Source organism: Nicrophorus vespilloides, unplaced genomic scaffold (genome assembly GCF_001412225.1).
Source record: "Nicrophorus vespilloides isolate i.1.1-1 unplaced genomic scaffold, Nicve_v1.0, whole genome shotgun sequence".
In the NCBI taxonomy this organism is placed as follows: Eukaryota; Metazoa; Arthropoda; class Insecta; order Coleoptera; family Silphidae; genus Nicrophorus; species Nicrophorus vespilloides.
The window spans coordinates 9,384-34,198 of NW_017098297.1; the positions used below are offsets into that span (position 1 = coordinate 9,384).

General features: G+C 28.7%; 1 protein-coding gene across 1 annotated transcript in view; it reads right to left on the reverse strand.

The window, feature by feature from the left end:
* Window positions 1-673: 673 nt before the first annotated feature.
* LOC108562104 (5-hydroxytryptamine receptor 1-like) overlaps window positions 674-24,815 on the reverse strand; it is a gene marked incomplete at its 3' end in the record, with an annotated part of 32,550 nt that continues 8,408 nt past the window's right edge. Inside the window, exon 2 of the mRNA XM_017920309.1 lies at window positions 674-1,356. Within this exon, the coding sequence (XP_017775798.1) occupies window positions 674-1,271 (598 nt within the window). The remainder of the gene's footprint in view (window positions 1,357-24,815) is intronic.

Sequence of the window (24,815 nt, forward strand, 5' to 3'; positions counted from 1 at the left end):
GCTGACAATTTGTTTAAAGTTAATTATATTACGGTCATTATTGCAAAAACTACGAAAAAAATCTATATTTGAAATGGATGAAACGTAAGAATGGTTTGTCAACCACCAAACAACCCCAATTTCTATGTCCTCGATTCTATGTCCCCTTTTCACGACAAACTGTATTTTTTATTTTTATATAATATATAATTAGTCAATAATTAAATTACTATTTTAAGTTAAGAACTCATTGCAACATTAAGACAATGAGACAATTTTCTATAATATTTAAGACTATGGATTTAAGTATTTTTGAGGGCCTCTTAAAATAATTTGCTATATTTGTTGTCAATATTATTACTTGGCTGTCTGTTGACGTATTACTACGTGTTTTTTTTTTGTTAAAATCTGATAGCCGTTGACAAAATAGTACGTTATTTCATAGGACAGCAAAGTGTTAAGATTTAAAAAAAACATACATCATATTAATATTCATTTGATATTTGGTTTGAGGTTGTATTGTTCTGAAATATGTAAATTCCCAAGCGGAATAAAAATTCCTGGAGTCCATGAAAGTATGAATTACGTTGGGTATCCACCGCAGAAGTTGTTACAGAATCAATAAAAGATATTATAAAAGTTCCTTGATAGGATTACTCCTAACAGATGTATAAGATTGGGAAATACGACTTACCTAAGAAACCCGGAATAGCTCCTAGCGGCATGACGAAGAGGCTGACTAGGAGATCGGCCATAGCCAGAGACAACAGGAAATAGTTCGTATAGTTACGCAACCGCCTGTCGAAAAGGACGGCCAAGCAGACGAGGATATTTCCGACGCCTCCGGCCATAATAAATACGAAGACAAAGAGGAAACTCCAGTCGGACTCCCAGAGAAAGTTTCCTGCCGTCTCATTCGTAAACGAATCATCTAAAGTGCACGTCCAAAAGTCAACGTCACTTTGGTTTCTCGTCGAACACCTGAAATTCCCGACCATCGGACTCATAAACAGGAACTCGCTCAAATTATTGATATTGAGTAGCTCAATCTGGAAGCGACCTGGAGAGTCACATCCTGTGCACGCGAAGAACCCGGAAGCGGATGCCGATGCAGTCGCGTGCAGTTTACAGCTGTACTCGTACAACCTGTCCCCGTAACCTGTGCAAGCCACCACAACACTTGTACCGTTTTGAGAGCAGACGCTCTTCGCATCCTCGACGTAAGTGCATTTCAAAGGGTTCACTACCGACTGATTTATTAAGGGTTGCAACGCAGCCACCGCACTGTACATCTTCAATTCATTAAATCCCAACTAGCCATACCAGCCAAAAGTTGAAAAAGTGATTATACTCCTCCTTCCTCTAACCACCACACATCTGAAATAGAGAAAAAATGATTAATTATAATAATAAAAAAATTACAAATGTAAAATAGTTATATTTGATTTAGTTAGATCTTCTTTCCTTTCATAAATAATTAAGAGTTTTTCGTTTTACAAATTGACAATATTCACTTTAGTGATTTAGTTTTTTTTTTCAAGACTTCAGAATTTAGGAAAATATTAGATCTATTCTAACTTGATTTTTTTTCCCGTAGTATAGAAAAAGTATTCAATAACACATATTCAAATGGAATAATTTGTTTCTTGGAAATAATTAACATAAAATTTCTGAAAATAAGAAATGCATTTAAAAAAATCACCAATGTATAAGACGGTGTTCCTTTAAAATATAGAAGATTTCAACTTTCGTAATGAGAATAATAAAAGGATTTTAAATAATTATGTTTGTGAAATATGTTTACTATCTTCGCTCGCTTCTCACTGTACCTGAATTTAAATAGTTTTCATTTCAGAGGTATTTAATGTTTTCTCTTCCACCCCTTGACTACTCGAGCGCCTTTTCGACCTCTTTTTTTTTATTAGACCCTCCACCTTCTTTATACGTTCTCCTTTTTTACTGCGTAGGATAAACAAAATTCCTACCCAGTTATACGTTACGTGCACGTATAAAATAAGGGATGGGATGGGATGGCAGCAGGGAAATTAATCGGCGAATGAAAATTTCATCCACCCCCACTGAAAATTTGAGATGAAAACTATGTGTCAAAGCATTCTCCGCAATTAATTTCACGATCTGTTCCAAAGGGCACTAATTAATTACGGAAAGCGTTCTGCCCTCCGCGCTAATCTCATCTTTCTAATGTCTTTTGTATTGTTGAACCCTTTGTACGCAATCATAGTGGAATGTATTTTGATTTTGATGAATTCTCTCAAATCGTGTTTTATTGTTGTATAACAAAAAATGCGGCGATTACATTAGAAACATGACTGAAATATAAATTAATCTTAAATGTTAATTAGAAGAAAAAAATTTTTCACTGTGAAATTATTCAGATGGTGTTTTTTTATTCCTGGAGGATATAGCATGACGTACTTATAGGATTTAAACATTTGAGCAAACGCTGGAATTGCACAAATTAATTAGCCAGCAAAGCACTTGGAAGCTTGAATTGCATTAAGTATGCATGGGCTAGTCTCGCGATTACTGGTTCACAGTTTTCACGTATTTTCTAATTCATCAGTTTACACTTTAATTGAATACATTCATTTTATGCATAATATCATTCACATAATATAAGCTGTGTAATAATTACATTTTATTTGCAATAATTATTTTTAATGAACTTAAAATTAGAAAATGAGTATTCTACTAAATTTCTTCAAATTAATAATCACACTTATCAATTAAGTTTCTATTTAAAAGAAATAGCCTCATTAACAATAATAGATGGGAATAATTATTTTCTTTATTTCTATACAATTCTACTAACAGTGGTAATTTTACAATAAAAAATATTTGTAGTATTAAAAGCGATTATAGTCATTATAAAACTTTATCTAAACAAATAAAAATAAATATAAAAACAGTATCAATTTCAAATAACTGATGAAAAAAATATATAGAAATGTATAACTAAATATGATACACACATTTATTTAGAAGTTATAAAAAAAAGTTATATTTTATAAACCTGATATCAAGTTAAATAGTAACACTTATATGAGGAAAATATTGGCTATGAAGCATGAAATGGAACTACGTAGTAAAAATTGATTTCTTCCGAAAAGTTCAATATTATATATAAGTTATTCTGGGAAACTAGGGCAAACTATAAAGAAGCATATTTAAGAAACTAAAGCTACTTTCCATGAAACGAATATCCATTTAAATCCATTTAATTCAATACATTTGTCAGCAATAAAAAAATATCTAGTAATACTACTTTTGAGATTATCAACATATGTGATCTTTAAATTGTGATTACCTTTGACCATTGTCTACGACTATCCAATTTTTTATGTTACTTTTCTTCGTAAATTTCTTCTTCTCTGCCGGAAGAGCCACTCTATACTTAGCTGCGTCTTGTCGACGCCTAAGGCCAGTAATAATTTATCATTAATAAATTAAATACAAATAACAAATTCTGATTTACAAATATGATTTTATTACGATAATGTTGGTAGCAGATGCTAAAATAGGCGGTAAAATTTAAAAATATGTGTTTGCTTGATATCTCCATTATATAAATAAACACTGTATGATTTCAAGCATATGTTTCGTTTCATATAGAAATGACGCAATTGTGACACAATGTGTCTTTAATTTTTAAAAGTGTATATTGACTAGCTCGATGAATAACGAATTACGCAAAGAACTAAAAAAATGTAATTGATTTGCGAAGTTTATCTGTATTGTAGGTTGCATTTTTAGAATATTCTTTAATAATAAATTTACAAATACACTATGAATATTTCTTAATTATGAAACTAAAATTTGTTCATTTTATAAAGAGCCACACTTAGATACACAATTTTAAAATTATTTATTTTATATGTCCGAGACCCTTTATCTCGGAGCCGCATTTGCCAACAATTGGTATAGAGGAAAAACCTGATCATTTATATCAATTTTGTATACTAATTTAATAAAATTAACTTTTATTTTGCCAAATTATAATTTAGTTTATTTTGAAATTTTGATATAAATATGCAATATATAACATAATCAAGTAAAACTTCATTTGATTGATAATAAAATATATTCTAACAACAAAACTTTATCCCCCAATTCTTTTATTCTTGTTCGTCTTTCGTTGTAAGATTTTTATTATTATTCAGTTTAAACGAAACGGTGTTTCGGTGGATGCGCAGGGTAAACAAAACTTTTAAACTTTCTGCCGGCGGCAAAGTGGAACGACTTTTTCTTCGTGTCGCTTTACAAAGCGGAACAGTCATTTATACATTTCACAGACTATAGATGGGGATGGGCATTCGTTATGCAAAAAGTCTGCCCGTATCTCCCGTTTAATCGCGGATGAAAAATGATTTCCTTTTCAGGCCTTAAATAAATTCATAATGCTAATAAATGAAAAAATAAATTCAAAACAGGAGCTACCCACCATTCAATGACGATGAGTTATAATACATTTCAATAATTGAAAGAGATATCCAATGGCACTACAGTTTGAAGTAGGTTTGTTTCTTGATTTTTTACAGAAAACTTTATAAAACCATTTAAAGCATTTTATTAAAAAAAATGTTTATTTTAAAAATGTCTCAAATATTTTCTCAAAATTCATGAAACTGTAAGTGAAATGAAAAAATGTTCTAAATAATTTAAAATTATTTGTTGAAAACACAAATTCCATAAAATATTATGGAGTATAACAGAAATCTCACCAATCAAACAATAAACTCCCATCATACTTTGGTTAACTGATTGAAAACATATTGTTAGCAACGAAAACAAATAAAGTGAAGACGAAGAAGTACCTACCGAAATACAAAGATTTAAAAAGCTGCTTTGAAAAAGAAAATTATGCAGATTTAGCCATAATTACGACTAAATGAAAGACAGAAAACTCAAACAATATATATGTTGACTGTTTATTTAATAAAACTCATCTTCGATAAAAAAAAGGTTTTTATTGTGTTTACAAAGAAACATGTCCTCTTCATAGAATTGTACCTCGAAAACGAAGACTTGCTTAACGTAATAATTTTTGTAAATGCATCATATTTGTTGATCTAAATATCACAGTAAAAACCGTAAATTCAATAAGAAAACTGCAGTAGATACTGTAAAAAAAATAGGATCTATATAATATTGACAACGGATTATCAAACGTTAAGATATATTTATAGTCAACTCTATATTAGTAATTTATAGATCAGCCGTATAAGATAACAAATCAAATAGAATACATTAAGTCTTTAATAACATTACCTTATGAATTAACAATCACATAGTGATCAATTTAACCTTTCGTAGATACGGAATTTATAACATTCATAATATAGAACCGTTGCTAAATTGTGATCCAAATGCAGGTCAAAATTAGACCATTATTGTAAATTTATCTTTACAGGAAATTTTCAATATTAGTTAACAAGTTACAAAGTTAGTTAATGCAATAACTATCATTAATTATTAGACATTTGGAAAGTATAATATGCTTCAAAATTATCGTTAAGTAAAATATTTTCAATTATTTATTAAACTTTCCTAATTTTAGACCAAACACGTCACTTCTATATTTCAATATCAGTAGTTTCTATATTTCCATACCACAGCAAGATTTTTTTGTTTGTTTTATCAGTTATTAAAACAAAAGTAAAAAATAGCATTACATGATATTTATTTTCCACATAAAGTTAAGCAAGCAGAAAATAAAGTATATGAAATTTCACACTAGCGTCTGTCCAAAGAGTAAAAAAGTTGTAAGTAAAGTAAAAAGTAGTAAGTGGGGGTATAAACATAAAAGCACTTTAAATTATTTAAAAAAAACTTCAATTAATTAATTAAAGTTCCAACCTATGTTACCGAAATGGCCTCAGTATGAAGCGAAAGTATATGGAGGGCTTCTGAGGTGTGTCGTAAAATTATCTAAGCCTATGAGATCTGCCGAGATTTGAAAATATTTGCAATAGATCCAGTTATCTTTTGGACCGATTGACACGTTTTCACTTTGTTTATAATCAAATCTCAAATATATCCTTTTGAAGATGTAAATAGTAACATTTAATCCAAATAATCCCAATTATTTTTAATCAAAATGTATTTAAGTGGTCCAATTTCGGCAAACCTCTCCTACGTACGAATGCGAAATAATTCGACCAGAATATTCGAGTTATGATCTTCGGCATTCCAAGATGCACATGAATAAACGCTCGCGAATCGCCGCTTAAAAACATGTTCTCTTTTTATATGAAACATACGCTGCATTCTGCAAGAGCTTTATGTAAGCTCGTCCTCGAGTTTTTACGAGCGACCGCCAAACACAATTTCACACAAAGCAAAGCGCGCAGACAACAATTTTAGTATTTACAAGTGCATTTTTGTAACATTTTATGTGGCTCTCTCCATCGCTCTTTTTTCTATCGCTATCTCTCTTTCTCTCTATACGGTTTCGTTCTTATTTCAGTAAAATTCAATTTGATTTTGTTTTAAACTGGGGTGGATCAACTCACGTGGAAAAACAAACAGATTTGGGGGAAACAGAAACGGTTGGGATATGGGGGTGCGTTGCGTCGATGACTGTACGTGTTTATGTGTGTATATGGATATGTGTGTGTGTATGTATGCCTTTGAGCTGCTACACAGATACGATATATAACAAGTTACATCAAAAAGCTTTATAAAACTTGACACGAACTAAAGCCCAATATCTCTTGATGATACCCGATACAATTTAAAAATCATCGACGGTTTGAAATTAAATTTACACTATTTTCTTTCGTATGGCGTTTATATCTAATATACGGTGACATTTGTTTTGAGAAATTAAAGGCCAATACAGAAATTTAAAAACATAACATTTAATATAAGAACTATTGAAATAATGAAATTAAATGTATCAGTAGTTATTTATATAAATTAAGCATGGAAAAAGTGACTAGTAGCCTCCTGAAGATAACATTTTGTAACAATTATTAGTTTATTTTTTTATCAGCTGACATTTGTTTAAGGTTAATTATTACGGTTGTCATTGCAAAGACTACCCAAAAATTCTATATTCGAACAATTATAGAGAAATTAATTTCCGCGATAAAAGAAAGAAAATTGGTAGTAGAACCACATTGCAGTGTTGAAGTCGAGGAAGTTGTTCGTGCTGGTACTGAAAATGGGTGGAACATAAGAATTATTTGTTAACCACCAACAGTCCCGATTTGGGTTTCTTTAACGCTGTGTTGCTCACTCCAGCCCGCTACAAGCCCGGTACGGTGCACCCCACTCCAGCCCGCAGCTGGTATTCCAGGAAGGTCCGATAAGGGCTCTACCTGGTTAGGGTATATAAGCGCTCTTTACTTTTCTATTATTTCCTGTATTTGCTTCCGCATCTCTTGTGTGTAGTAATAAGCTGTAAGGTTCCTGGTATTATCTGTGTTGGCTCTCGGGCCTCGGACTCATTATACTCTAAGAAACCTTTGTAACATATGTATCCTGTGTATCATACTATATTGTAACAAGCCATGATCTATACAAATAAACATATTTATGAGCATCTCCAAATTGGTGACCCCGACGTGATCGAATTCTAAAACAAAAGGGAGAACGCTCAAGTAGTAATAACCTTTTACGACATGGCAACATATCTGTACCCGCTCTCTTTGCTCTCTTCTATTACTTCCTGTCTTCGCTTTCGCATCTCTTGTGTCTTAATAACATGTAAGTTTCTCTGTATTATTTCGTGTGTATTCTCTGTGTTGGCCCTCGGACTCATTATACTGTAACAAACCTTTTATATCCTATGTATCACACATATTGTAATAAGCCATGATTAACTCCAATAAATATATATACGAGCATCTCCAAAACGCCTTTACAACAGTCTTCGTCCAGTATTAATGAACTCATTGCGGCCGTGTATAAAGCATGGGACAAAATAACCGCGAAAAATGTAGACAATATTTTCATTATATTACAGAAGTGTATGGAATGCTTCATAAAGGAGGCAACGATTACAAGCTTCCTCACATGAACAAGGACAAACTGCGTTTGCAAGAAACATTGTTAACACGTCAAGAATTTGACCGTTTATAGTTTCTAATTTGTTAAATGATACTCACAAATGTTAATTATTACACTTATTTTTAAACTATCATATAAATATTAATAATTATTTATTTTAATATTTTTCACATGGATAAAATTTATATTTATTTGTCTTTCAACTTTACAACTTTACAAGCGCATAATAATTATGTAGAAAAAAAATAATGTTTGCTTTGTGTTTTAGAATTTATTTTTATTTTGCACTATATAGTACTATAGCAAATCGAAGATGCACTATGCGAGGTTTTGCTGTATTTAAAGATATCATAAAATACTATATTTATCCTACAGTTTAATCAATATGTTTCATTAAGGAAAAGAACATTTGTAAAATGAATCATTGTAGTTTAAAAGTTAAATATTATAATATAAATAAATATCTCATTAAAATATTTTGTAATAAGTCACAAACAGTAAATCATATGAAAACTAAACTAAGTAAATACTTTAGAAGAAATCAACTAAACCTATAATGTTTGAAACCCAATTTATTGTATACACTGATGTTTTTTAACGCACGACAGGCACAGTTAATTGATTGATTACACACTGACCGAAATTGGTCTTGGCCTAATATCCTTTTTCCCCGTTTCGTCGGATGCCTAAGGAAATCGATGAACGAAGAAAACAAGGACTAAACAAAGTAGACGTAAAAACCGAAAGCAAGATGATGTTGAGTGACTGACAGATGGATGGCTTGGGTAATGGGTCGAAGCGACCTTTTATAGACTTTAGATTTAATTCCAGTAATATAATATAATTTAATAACTGCCATAAGGCTATGACTTGGATCCCGGCAAATGCGGTCGGCTTGGCGTCGTTATAGAGGAAATTAAATATTGCTTCAATATTAAATACGGAATGAATAAGAGAGTAAAAATGTATGTTTTTAAAAGGAGATGGAGAAAAAGACTGGAATGGGGGATGTTGAGTTGATGAAACGAGAAAGCCCGAAGGAAAAATGGAATTAAAAGCTTACCGCGAAATTGAAACAAACAGGCATTTATTTTGTTTTACATATTAATGTCTAGGATCATTGAAATATAAGAGGAATTGAGCTTTTTTTTGAAGTAGATACATTTTCATCTAATTTCAAACGAAACGATTGATCAATTCGCACTCGACGACAGCTTGAATGCACTTTTTATTTCTTCGAAAATTGCTTCAGTTTTACTGGAAACTCTGGTTAATTAATTTGCTTTTAATTGGATCCAAGTGATTTATATTTTGCAGTGCGGAGTTAAGGTCAGGTGAGGATTTGCCAATTTTCATTTGAGCGTTTCTAAAAGGCGGATCGATATATAAAATTAAGTAGAGTTCAAATATTTATAATTAATAAAAAAAACGAAGATTAATAAAAGAAACTTTAACAAATTAAAATTATTTTATAATGCTGCCTTCCGAATACAATTATTAAATGTTGTTAACTAAAAAATATTATAAAAAATAAGTTTTCCAGTCCAAAATTAATATATTTTTTATACTTTCAAAAATTAAATATCAATTTTAAAAAAATAGTTCACTTTTTGTATACGTAAATTGTCATTTCTTATTCCTGTTTCTTTATAAAGTCCTAGATTAGTTTTAAACAGTCCGTTATATTGATATATATATCAAATATATAAGAAATACAAATTAAAATATATGAAACTGACATCTACATTTGAATACATATTAAAACAATGAATCTTCTGTTAAACATTTCATCTTGGTATATTATCAAAATTAGTCCACACAAAAAACTTTGTCCAGACATTATAAAAATAGACTCAATTCAAATACATGTAACAGCAATAAATCTATTAGACAAGATCTAACAACATAAAGGTTAAAACAATTCGAACCTCTGGATTCTTTGCTAGCTAATAGCGAACTAATTTATTGACTGTTGAAAAGTAACTGACTGTAAATAATGGAAATCAAAGTAATATGCAATGAAAAAATATTAAAGATTATTTATTTTTTATGATAAATTTTATATAGCAATGTTTTTTGAGAATAGAAAATTGAAGTAATTAATTTATATTTATAGAAAAAAATACCATAAAAATATTAAAGAAAAAATCAATATAAAATTCAACCTCAAAAGTCTTAGTTATCACATAATTTTTTGTTAATATTATTTCAATTACTTAATATATATTGCAATAAGTATACAACTATATAAATATTTGTAGAATTGAAATTACAAACATAAAAATCAAAAGTTATTTATTGCATGTCTTTTAGTCATCAAATATTTATTTTTCAAAAGAAAAAAAAACAAATTTCTGCATCTGAAGACAAAATGTTTCAATTAAAATAATTACGATAATTTGCATTTGGCACGCTCAAGAGGACGGAAACATCAACTGGTGTATGCTTGAATTATTTAAATTTATTTCATTGAGACCCTTCTTCCGCATGGAATCTTCGAAATTAAGGCTCTCTTTTTGGGTAAAAAGTGCGTGCTTGAATGCAAGGACGAGAAGCAAGGTTATATAATAGGATGCGTGTTTGTGGAGCGGCGAGTACAGAGACTTTTTTTGTGTTCAAATGGTTCCAAGAGAGAATTGCGGAATGTTCCGGAGAAAAATTGATGACAGTCCTTGAAACAATCAACGCCCAAGCAATGAAACAATAACATCGCAATGTATTAATATCTATTTTTCTATTTATTCCAAGCTATGTTTAACTAAAATTTGGATCTTACTTTTACTTCAGTATGGACAGAATATTCATCATCGAATTAGATTATTGCATAATTTCATTTAGACTACTCTCCCAAAGAATGTGTTATTATTACTCAAGAACATACAGAAAATTTACATTAGTAAATATATATATAATAAAAGTGTAAAAATCAAAAGCAATTAAAATATTGGTTGAAGTTCTGAGCGTTTTGTCCCATACATAGAGCTTCTTCTGAAGATCACACTTATGCAAATGGTTCCAAACGGTTTTCTGCCTAATTTTCAGTTCTTAGGCAATCTAATACGTGCTCGCATGCCAGTCTACCTCGACGATTTCCATGATTTTATCAATATATTCGACAATTGGTCTACCAGAAATGTCTCATATTCGACGTCGATATTCCCAGAACGGTAGCGTTGGAACCAACGCTTTACTGTTGCATTCAATACTGTATTTGATCCATAAACAACACAAAAATGTTTGTCCACTTGCTCCACTTTTCCCCTTGGTCGTAGTGATACAGAGGAATGTATCCAATTTTCTCTTTTTTTAGCTCTAACATACAACTGGATTCACTAAATACAAAACTGTCACAGAACCTTTTTTTTAAGTGTTATGTCGCCTTTAAGTCGCAGTATATAATGACAAGATACAACGTATACATCGTGAGATATGGCTCACTAAAGCCATGTAACAAAAAACGCTCTGGACTTTTAATGAGTACACAAATTTATTTTTCATACATAAATTGTCGTTTTTCCCTCTATATATTTAATTTGTTGTGTTATGTGATTTTAAAGTCCTGGATTAATCCAGTTTCAAACCGATTTCCGGCACTATGCGAGGTATTCTTACAATAGTATTAATTTGTAGAAATTAAATAAAAATATTTCAATCTTTCAATTTTAAAATGTTAAAACTGGAGTAAAGGATATTTAAACATTACTTATTTTTATAAAGATTTTAAAACTTGAATGTTTTTATCCAACAATTTGTAACATGATACAGTTGCCAATATTGGAAACTACGCTCCACGGTGCAACTATGCTTCCAAAATTCGAGAAGACTGGATCGAACCGCAAAGGTCGAGGTCTCCAGTTGAGATTTTTTTTTATATATATTTGTGTGATCCAAAAGGACGGTGTTGGTGCTCTAGAGGAGCCAAGGCCCACCGTCGGAGAAGAAGTTTGCTGATCATAAGGAAGCAGTTATTAGAGTTCTTATTCTCAATAAAAGGAAGTGGCGCCCTAAATCTTCGCCCGTCGGGACTCATACCAGCCGGCCTTGATTTTTTTTTACAATTATATTTTTTGTACACGAAGCACCCGTCGTGTTATAAATTGTTTTAAGCAAATACCTAATACCTCGCATAGTCCGGCTTTATTCACTTTAGTCCAGTTCTTATGATTCAGAAATTTAATTAAAAAAATCATTAATAAATATAAATAAAAGGAAAATACAAATTTACTAAATGAAAAGTATCAAACACTGCTTAGTTCATACATTATTTTAAGGGAACGAAGCGAGTTAAATAAGATAATACAGCTTTTGTACGGAAAATGCTTTTAATTACAGAGGACTGGCTGTTTTTTTCGATCCTTATTCGGTGAAGTAGTGTCTCAATGGTCCTGCTTTCTTGTGTTACTCGCGCGAGATATTTTGCAGGAAGGAAAGCCATTTTCTGAGTGACTTTTCCATTTAGAAAATAAATCGACACACTTGATTTTTTGTTTGGCTAGAAACTCGATGCTTTCTTCTTTTTGCACTCTCAAAACTATTGGTTTCTTTATAATTACTGAACAAATCCGACAAGTAAATAATGAACTTCAAGAAAAAAAAACTACCAACAGAATGAGCATGATATATATTTTATTTGGACACTTAATGAAAGTACAGAAATAAGTAACTCATTTTCCAATATATTGTAATTATTATAATTAGTAGAATATAAAACTTTGCAAGCTTTACAAAAAAAACTTATTTACAAGAAATTTACTTAGATAATCAAAAAAATATTATACTATAGTAATACTTCGCATAGTGCAGATTCGGTCAGTCCGGTTTCATTATAGTCCAGTTTGAATATTTCAAAACAAATAAATAAATTTTAAAATATTAATAGACAAATATATAATTCAGTAATTTTATTCGATCCGTAAAAATTGAAATATGAAATATTTTCTGTACTTTTATATAGATTTATCTAAATTTAACTGTAATCACAAGTAAATATCTAAAAGTTTCTAGAACAAACGAAAAGAATGCGCTGAAAACATTGGCAGTTGGCATATTATGAAAGAGACGTCTGCCAAACAACTATCTAACACTTTCAAAAAAAGATTGTATGACGTAAATGTGACAGACAACTAAAGAATTTTAACAATGAAGACAACGTATATTTTTAGATAATACTGACATCACTGAATTAAATAAATACCATAAAAAATATTAGTTCATAAAAGAATCAATAAATAAAAAAAATAAAAATCATTATAACAAAAGTTTTTAACTAAAATAAATAATTATATTAAATCTTTTTGTTGTTAAGTTATATGAAATACACATAATAACAAATATATAGGAATGATCACAATACTTTCATTAATTAAAACTGAGTTAATTATATTTAGTAAAGAGAAATTGTCTTGATTAATCGAATCATCGAAGCAGCATAAAATAACAGAATTAAAATTTCGATTATTATTTTAACCCCAAAAATAATAATCTTACGCAGATGGATTAGGCAGCTTGTGTAAGCAGAAATTATGAAGATAAATTAGGAGCGTCGAAGTTTTAAGAGCTTATGTAGTGTGTTACATGCCGAGGGTGGATTGCATAATAGAAAATGTACGGCGGAGAGGAGAGCCTCGGTCGTAGAAAAGTTTATGCCGATCGGAATATAAAGAGAAGCAACTAGACTGGAAAAATACAAGAAGTTATTTATATCGTTTTCTAATCGTCCTTTTTTCCTCTCCGAAAGAGTAATATAAAAGTTGCGGACGTCAAGTACTAAGAAATATTGTCAACACCAATCCACTCTCGCATTACTCGACCTTTTTACTCTTAATTTCGCGGAAACTCAACCTTGCAGAAGATGAGAGCTTAAAGGTAAAGAGATGGAGCAAAAGACATCCAATTATTAATTAAAGCAGAAACTAAAAAGCTCTCAACGCATTTACCCAATTGAAATCGATATTCTTAATTGTCAGATAGAAAAAAATGGAGGAAACATACATAAATCCATTTGGAAAACTACTTAATCTTTATTACCAGTATTTTGATTAATTCTATTTTTCATCTTTACTGCTATTTTTGTGCAATCCTTTATTTCAATTAAACTTGAGAAAAATATTCAATTTTTCTAATTTTTTTTTTATTATATACTTTTCGCTTTTCAACACAGATTGTGTTGAAGAGCGAAAATATGACAAAACTCGACGGTATCTCACCCTTCCTCAAAAACCTTTCACCGACAGAAGCTACTGATTATTCACTACGAACCGAAAGATCAAACAACCCCAAATTCTCGTCCTACCCATGCCGAAAGCATACCGAAATTGGACAAAATATAATGAGGACAAGGCACAAATATTTTTAGAATATTTGAAATATATGTTCCAACTACTTCCCTCAAAAAGAACTCCAAAAATACCTACATAAGACTAAATAATCAAATTAGAATCGATAATATGACCTGATTAAAAGAAATATATTATTATTTTTATGGGTCGAAATATCTCGAAATTTATAAAATACCCTTTGGTTATAATTTTTGAAATATTAATTTTATTTTTCTTTCTCTAGAAAATGGCTCAAAAAGTTATTTTATTTCTAACTAAATAAATCTATATAAATAAATTACTACATAAATCATTTTGTTTATACATTGCAGTTTCTTCTTGTGCAGTTTATTTTTATATGGTTTTAAAGTCTTCTATTAGTCCGGTTTCAAATTGTAGTATTACTGTACTTGTATATGTAGGTATACCAAAATAAACGAACATTAGTCTTATATCCTAGTAATTATTATATTTTAAAAACCAACTTTATTGTATAAAAATAAATTTAAATATGTTCAATGTGTGAATTTAATTAAACGCAAAGGGGATGAATTATTGCCGGATGATAATTAAAAATATTATTGTCGTCCTTGATGTACATTTTGAAATTAGAATTACGCACATTAACAAAATAAAATCAATAACTTTAATTAAAAAACGAGACAGCAAAAGCTTTAACGCTTTGCAATTTTGCCGGAGCGTAAATTAAAAATGAAATTAAGTTTTTAATTACTTCGTTCATTTTTGCATAATTTGTTTGATTATTTGTATTGGAATTCATCGTTATAAGAATATATACTTTAGTAAGTAGTGATTATTGACAGAATTATTAATTCTTATAATTAAATTTTGTACAAAATTTTTTCTTATTCAAATTGTAATTATTAATAAAATTATTATTAAGTCTTCACTAACATCCTAAAAAAAATAGTTAATTGAATAAAAATTATAAGTTTACCCTAATAATCATGTACATAACAATGTAGAATATTTTCATTATATAATAAAGTTTTTTCATATAACTTTAACAATAAGCCTTGATATTATTTAAATATTAAAGTATCCCAAATCTAACAAAAAATAATATTTTCAATTAAATTAAAATAACAAATAAAGAGTAAATTGAAAAACAATTATAAATTTATTAAACTCACAGACTTCGATCTTTCAATTTATTTGTTATACTATTCCAGCAACTATTCATTATTATTTATTTTCTTGACTCTAGTATTTCAAACTTAATGATCATTTCATATAACAAATTGCAAAGAAAACACGTGTAGCATGTGTAATTACTGTCATCGTTTGATTTAATAATACTATAATTCTTAGAAGTACAAATCAATCGTGAGTTTCATATACAGAAAATAAAGTAGCAATTTGTAACGCGTTTTGATGTATTTCTAAATTTTGGGAAATAATATTAGTTTAATTATTGTTACACGTTGCCTAAATTTTAACGTGCAATTACAATTACCATGCATATTCTGTTCAAGCGTGTTAACTGCTATTTAAAGTGGTATCCTGAGACATTACAAATTATTTATATACCACAAATTATATTTACAATTTATAATATTGTTATTTTAATTAATACTGCATACAATATTATACAGACTATTACATTTCATTAGTATGTTATTAAAAACTAATACAGTGGAATATTGTGTTGTGTTCAACCATTGTTATTATAATTGTTATTATTAATATAGTGTATTAACGAGCTAGAGATATCCACGGCGTCTCTTAGTCGCATTATTATATAAACATATACATCAGCATAAAGGAATCTCCACCGTGATCGCAGTTCGATACACTTTAATATAAACAAAGCGAACCAATCGTAAACACTCCCATCGATACTACTATACCTTTACTTCAAATTCAAGTCCTTATTATAAACACACAATGATCATTACACGTACAATTGTAATCAATCATCTCTTTCATATAAACAAATATATAGGATTTTATCCCGGTCTTATCATAAACAAAACCACCAAGGCCGAATCCCGTGGGAACGCTTAATCATCAATATATACAAGCCCTACTACCAATCACAAATCCCACTCCGTAATAATAAGAACTAACTTTGTAAGTAGAATAAGTATTTAGAATTAGTCTCAGTAAAATATTTAAAGACTAATAAAGTCTCACCAGAACCTTTGAGAACAAGAATAGTCTCTTAAAAACCTAAGACGAGCATAAGTTATGTAAAACCAAACGCATTATTTCATTCCTGCAACTTAGACTCCACTGTGTCCAGAATTCCATCCCTGGGACACGACAATCGCTTAACAAGCAACGTTTCGCATAACGAGTGACGATGAGAAGAGATGAGACTCATTTTTCTTACAATTCATTTTGCTCGTTAAGCAAAATGCTCTTTATGCGAGGTTTCACTATTATATATTCCTCTTATGTAAAAAAATATTAAAATATGTGTCTAAATTTGATTATTTGTGTTTTTCTCATTAATTTAATAATTGCCTAAAAAATTGCAATTATAAAGTGATATTATAAAGATTTCAAGTTCATATAAATTTTAATAATATTGTATTGAAAGTAATTACAGTTTTCACAAGTAGATAGTATTACGTTTGTTTTGATGGACTTCTGTTAATGTCAATATTATAAATTTTTCCATTTGTTATTTGAAGGATATCACTAATTCTAAAACTTTAGATGTCAATTTCGCGTAATTTTTCGCGTTAGAAGCTGTTAGTTTAGGGTTTAGGAGTGCAAAAACAAACATTTTCAACATATTTTACTTTTCCGTAAAGCCTAAAAAGCTGCTGAAGCTCACAAAGACTTTTGTGAAATTTATGATGTTGATTGTTTAACAAAATACACACGTTTTAACCTACTGAAGTTTATGATTAGCATATCAAAGTCTTAACTAAATCGTATCGTCCTATAAGGGCGCAAGAGATTACAGAGAGGTTAAATGTATCACACACATTAACTGAAATGTGTTGTACTCGTTAAGAATCTCGATGTATACTAATGAAACCGGAGGAAGCAATCCAAGTAAAATTACTAGAATTAGCAAAACATTTCAAATCCTCACACATATTTGGTAACTCGTGGAAAATGACTGAAGCTAGATTGGGAAGTAATGTTGCCTTCCCCAAATAGCTCTAAGCTTTCACCATCAGATAAAGGTTAATTCGTAGTCTGAATGGTAAAAATTTCACTAATTATAATAACCTAAAATCGCTCTTGTCTAGTTTTTTGCTGATAAAGAACCAGAAGTGGAATTATGAAGTAGCTAGAAATATGTCATCAGATAAAATGGAAAATATATAATTGATAAATATATAAAGTTCATGCTTTGTATACAAAAAAAAGTTTTATTTCATACTAAAAACCCAAAATATCAGTGATATTAAATGATAATGTTATAATAATTATTCAAAAATAAGAATACAAGAATAAAAAATAAAGATAATCTACTGATCTAATGAAATATCCTACATATTGTTTATTATGCGACGTATCCTGGTGCAATCTTTACATGCAAAACACGTCACCTAAACTCACCAATGTTGCTAAATCACTTTCTCAAATTGGTGAAAATTTTGTATTTGCATAATACTGATATTGGAAGTACCTTAATTAAGTTATGAAACAGTATATTCAACAGCTTCAATTCAGCAAGTATTCCTACAGTTCAGTGGCGGAACTTCAAATGTTTGTCCCCTCTATAAAATATTATTCGGGCCCCTGCTCGGGATTATGGACTTCATAAAGATTAATCAAACCTAAATTTGGAGTACTCAAACAAATTTGATGAAACATGCAAAAATAGAAAGTTGTGTGCCTTACACATTAGTTAATTTTACTATTTGAGGACCCTAAACACATTTTTATTTAGGTCCCTTATAAATCCAATTATAATGAAAGAAAGAAAACAATAATTTGTAGATATTAAATAAGAATCAAATTTAAAAAAAACATTAACCTTATATAATAAATACAAATAAACAAAATACAGAAAGAATGTACAGTGGAATCTCGATTAACGAGCATAATCCGTTCCAAAATTTCCGGATTTTTACTGGTATAATGAAACAATTTTCTCCAAAACTAATATCATATACAATAATGCGTTCCATTTGCTCGTTATGCGAGGTGCTCTTTAAGCGAGGTTCCACTGTAATGGGAAATAATGAATAATGAGTGTGATATGATGAAATTGGAAAAATGTTACGTAAATGTTTTCCTATTATTTGTTATTATAATCTATATTTTTCCAATATCCGATGCATGTAAAAAAAATTTGAATATATATGATCAAAATATAAAAGAACAGAATCCAAATTAAAGAACGAAAAAATGTTATTATACATTTCATGCAAAATATATGTTTAAGTCAGACGTAAATTTGAAATGAAATGAGCTGGAAACGCCGTTGAATACAAGTAATGTTTCACATATAAATACAACAAAAGGTAAATCGCGTGTGAAATGAAAAGCGGCATTCCAAAATTTCCGCAAAGTGAAAACTCTTTTATTTTACATTTCCCAAAAGTAAATAAATTTAATAATAAAAAGCATTGGTGAATATACATAATAGTTGTTTGGCAAGGAAATGCTGACAGTGAAAAATACGTTCACTCGTGTGCTTGGCGAGTAATGCAAATGCAGCAGCAGCAAAAGCAGCAGCGATTCGTGCACTTCAAGTTCAATTAGAGCTAGATTTAAGCACGATTTTGTTGACTGCGAATTCGAATTTCCGAATGGGTAAAAAATAACCGGATTGATTATGTGTGGAAAACAATGACAGAGATCCATTAAAGCGTCGATAAATTAGATTGGCAGCTGTGGTCATTGGACCGAGCAACACTCTCTTCGACTGCCTAAATATATATATATATTTGTTATATCCAATACATATTTTTATAAAAATCAATTTGTTAATGTTCCACAACACTCAGGCTTTTCTATAAATAAAAGGCCACTCCATCAGTCCGCACGTGTATTTTTATATAATATCTCGGGAAAATGAAGCACCAACCTTCGTAGCGAATGCTTTTTTCGGTGCCTTCGCCTAAGACAACTAATTGACCAACGCTTTATATTTATAGCACAACACTTGCATATTTTGTGTATGTAATCTCTCACGCCACAACTATTTGTAATCACACATCTGTTGAACAATGTCTTAATTTTAACAACTCTAATACTTATAATTAAATTTTGTTACATAAGTTTATTTAATTTACGTTTTATAAATAAACAACATACTATGGTATAGACCAGTGATGAGCATAATAATACCTCACTATGCATGTTCAAAAGGTGGGACAATGCGTGTACCAACACCCCCCCCCCTCAAAGAGTTAATACAAACAAAACAATAATAATATACAATATTTATAAAATTTCATAAATAAATTAAAAATCGTAGAAAATTTTACAAAAATTACAAGTAATAATATGAATTTAAAAAAAAAGATAACCAAAATAATATTGATAAAGCTAATATGATAAAGATTTCAACTAATTCAAGCTATAAGAAACGAATCTATTTACTTCATTAATCTACATTTTTATATGCTAACAAACATTTTATGTATTTTATTTTATTGTGAATTAATATCACAGTTAAATAAATATTATATTTACCTCTATTTATTCATAGATTTACCTACATTTTGTTATATACATGTTCTTTAATTATTACAATAACATTTATTGTAACAGTCTCATATAAGCAAATAACATATTTTTATAATTATATAAATTTGCTAAAATAAGAAATCTTGAAATAATGTGTTACCAATTTTACTAATATTACTGCAATCTTAGCTAAATCATCTTTTCAAGCAAATCAACTAATAAACTATAAGAAAAGCTCAATGAGCTCAAGAAATATTGATTGACTGAACCAAATAAATAAAAGTTTAATTTTTCTTATTTGAAACAAATATCTATGTTTTCTATAACAATATATTCAGATAAACAAACATAGAACTTAAAAATAAGCAAAAATAATTAAAATTGTATAATATTAAATTAAAGTTGGTAAATGAAAACACAAGTATATTATAATATTATAGGTCTGTATTATATAATTTTACATTTTTGTTATCATAATAGAAACATATGTTTCGCATATATCAATGTTATCGGACAATTGCGGACTTTGTTATACCAAAGCTTCTTTACAAAAGGTAACATTAATGGAGGTACAACTGTATTTAAATTCTTAAATAGTATAATTTTGACAATTAATTTTTATCTCATTGTCAAAATTAATTTATGACGATAATATAAAATTGGGCATTTCGCACTTATAATTATGTTGTTTTAGTTATTAGAGAGATTGTGTGAGAACCATTTTCACACTTAATTTATAAAGACATTTATTTGCTAATGAAAGACAAAATATTGGCCATGGCTATTCATTTCTCATAGTTTACATCTTGCTGGCAATCATCCATACATAAATTACATTTATAATTCGCTTTTTTATACTTAGACTTATTCATAAAGTGATATATTTTCAAAACAAAATATTTCTTCCTAAGTTATATAATTAGTTTCATCTCAATTTATAAAAATATTAATGAAAAAAAATAATAGTATTAATTAAATTTCCAATGTATTTACATATTTCAATTAAGTACAACAGTTTTAAAAATTATAAGTAAACATGATGTTCTTTACCAAAACCAAATGAACTAAAAAAGAAGTAAACAACATTAGTTTTAAATTTTATAACTATAAAATAATGTATAGCAGTGGACTTGAATATTAAATTTTATTTATGCAATAATCAATATATTTGGAATGAGAAATATTAATACAAAGTTAAGAACATATCAAAGAGGAATCACATGGAAATATAAATTGGAATATCATCTTTAACTTCAAATCAAAAGAAGGTAAAAAAAATACTCTTTAACAAAAATTTTAAATTACATAATCAAAGTCTTTGAAGGTCGTTGGGCATATGTGACTGAATTTCTGACTTACATTTACAGAGGGACTTGTAATAAAATTAAATTCTTTAGAGAATTCATATAACCAAAAGCAAAACATATAGGATATGTAAAAAAAATACTGTTATTTATTCATCTTAAAATATATATACAATTACCCTGAAGAAATTCTGGTGACAACTACAACGATTCTAAATGTAATTGTATCCTGGCGACACAGAATAACTAACAAATTGATTTGATGAAACAGTCAATTGAATACAATTGGCCTGAGTAAAGCAATAACAAGTTGGAAACAAAATCGATTAGTATCTTGACCAAAATTTAGTCAAGTAGCCAATCAATTGAAAACTTTTATATTATGATTTGAATTGTAAGCAAATACTAAAATTCTAAATAAATTAAATACTGAACAAAAGTAAATAAAATATGTGCAACAAGAAAAGTGGATTATATACTGTTTCTTCAACTTCCATTAGAAGTTCTTATTAAAATATGTATATTTAATAAATCTGTTTCGAGAAAATATTAAAAGTTGAATATTTTTATTCAGTAATAGATTACTACTTGGAGTTCTCAATAAAATATAAATTTCAGAAAGTTTTATTAATTAAGTTTTTCTTAATCTTAAGGCCTATGGTCAATGGTATTTTGCAACAGATGACTTTTTATTGTAAAATATATTATTATTAATATACATAAGAGTAAACAAAAAAAAATCAATATATATTCATACCTCGATTAACAAATGTATTTGATCCACAAAATTACTTCGTTAAGCGGAACATTTTAAAATATGATAGTCTAAAGTTGATTGTTTGTGCTTTGTCTCCTTCAATTAACAATTGTCTTAAAAATAACACTTCAATGAGGATTTTTTTCATTAAAAAATATAAATCATTTTCAATATCATTTAACCGAAACTTCTTTAATTTTCATTCGTTGCCAACAAAGTTTTCTAAATCTTTCACTGAAAAACCATCATCTTCTGCATTCATTAAACTTCTAACATCCTCTTTATTGATATTTTCAAAACTTATTGAGCCATCTGGATGTTATTTTCTTCTCCTAGTATAACTTCTGGCTATATTTTGTCGGATGCCAACACCCGGGCCTTAAATTTGAATATTTGTATGTTAAATGGTGCTTGAAATTGCGTACTTCGTTATATCGAAGCTTCATTATCAGGGGTAACAGGAGTTACACTGCTTATTATAATAGTAAAGTTTAAGCTTATATAAGTAAACCTAAATATTACATGATTAAACTAAATTATGTTTTTTAATAGTGTCTATACATTTACAAAGTTTACATAACTTATAATATATTTTTTATATATCTTTTTGAAGATCTGTTGTTATTGAATATATGAATGTGATTAATGCTCAAGAGAATGAAATGAGTGCAGTGTTTTTGTAGCAAAGAAAAAAAGTAAACCTTTTATTGTGTCGGAAATTAAATTACCAATGCCTGAAGAACTCGAAAAACTTTTATAATGTAATTTAACAATTTCACTAAACAATATTATGCATAACTTTTTTTTGCTGCTGATAAATATATACATCAATTTTATGCCTTTTCTTTTATCTTCAATATTTCCGACTTTAGATAATATTTCAAAATTTAGTTTATACTGCAAATCGAACTAATTCCAACGCCGTTGGCACCATTGTAATGTTTTCTACCAGTGTGTGTATGTACAGCCTGCTTAAACTATTCTGTTAATGGATTTTGAACCAATTCTTGCGCGTTTTGGATTAACATGAGTAGCAGTGAATTAATAAGTACATTTTGAAAATTTCTCCATGTGTAATTTAATTATTTATTTAGTTTGGATGCACTTTCTCATGTATTTCGTAAATCTTTGACGTATTTTCTAAGTGCGAAATTAATATAGTAATTATAATTAGTAATTAGTATTAGTAATATACTTTTATACTTACATATATTTATAAGTATTGCATTTAATATAAATAGAAAACTGAAATATTAATAATTTATTACAATACTTCTTAGTAGTTCAGAATAATATATATCAGTGAATAAATACATTTATTATACAACTCAAATTCTCATAATATAATTAAGATTTTAATCATAAAATAACAATACTTAATACATGATTACTTTACACTAAAATAGAAAAAATTGAAGTTCTAAATAATACAAAATTTACTTTAAGTCTAATATCAATATGGATATTTCCATGGTTGTATTTAACGTGTTAATTATGCTGCGATTAATACGTTTCATGTGTTGGATAAAATAAATCGCAAAATAAACTCGACGTACGTGGTTTTCAATTAGATGTAACAATTTTATATTTTACTAATGCACGGCAAAAGTGAAATCAATTCATAATCATTGTTAGCTGACAAGAAATTGATTTTTTAGACAACTATAGTACATCTATAGTTGTCTAAATTAGTGACAAAAGTATTTTCGCCAAATCAAGGCATTTTATAATATTTAAAAAAGAAAATATTGGTTTTGCTACTTTTGGAGTCCCCGAAAAATAATTTACTAGTGTCCCAACTATCTTTAACTAACGTTTTACAATTACATGACAAAAGCTTAATAAGTTATCGTTTGAAAGATCTCACTTAACATTTAATTAACGCTTGTATTGTGCATTACTATTTCATAACTAAGGAGAATTGCCTTCCGGCAATTGCCAAACCACAAGATAATTTGCTTTATATTTACTTAGAATAAGTTATAAATAAAATATTGTGTTAATCATAAAACATTAATACCTCGCATAATCATCCGTCCTTGATTTGGATTCATTGTAGCCCGATTTGAAAATTTAAAAACAAATTAAATTTTAGTTCAGCAACATAAAAGTAAATGATTAAATATTAGTAAACAAAATTATATTTATACATAAATGATTTTTTCTCTCTATTCAGTGAAGTCTTTTTTTTGTGCGGTTTATTTTTTGTAGGGCATAGTTCTATTTTGATAATTAATTTCAAATAAATGTTACATTTGATCAAAAGTGTTATTCACATTACAGACTGTTTCAATGTTAAACTAACTACAAATTAATCTAAAATTATATCGCAAAATACTGTAAACTAATTAATTAGCGTCCTATTATACATCTCACGCTAATTAAACATCTCTATAACTATACAAAGGATTATTTTACAAAGCAAATAGTATTATACATTACTAAGCACAATAACGCAAATATCCATTATATTAATTATATTTTAATCACATGTAATATTTGTTAATTGCTTCGGTGGCCGAATGAGACCCGCGCGCCATCAATTAAAGACAACTGCTACAAATAGAAGAATGACTACAGTTTTTCAGAGTAAAAACTATTCGCACATTACGCGCAGCTGAATGACTTATTGATCGATAGGCAGTTGGGAGTACATATATATATATAGATACATAGTAATCTTAAAACAAATTATTTTAATTTCTATTCTTTTCTTCGATTTGTTATCTAATATATATGTTTATCAAGTAATCAGTAATTTATTGAGTATATTTTGCAATAGCTGCAATCAAAAATTCA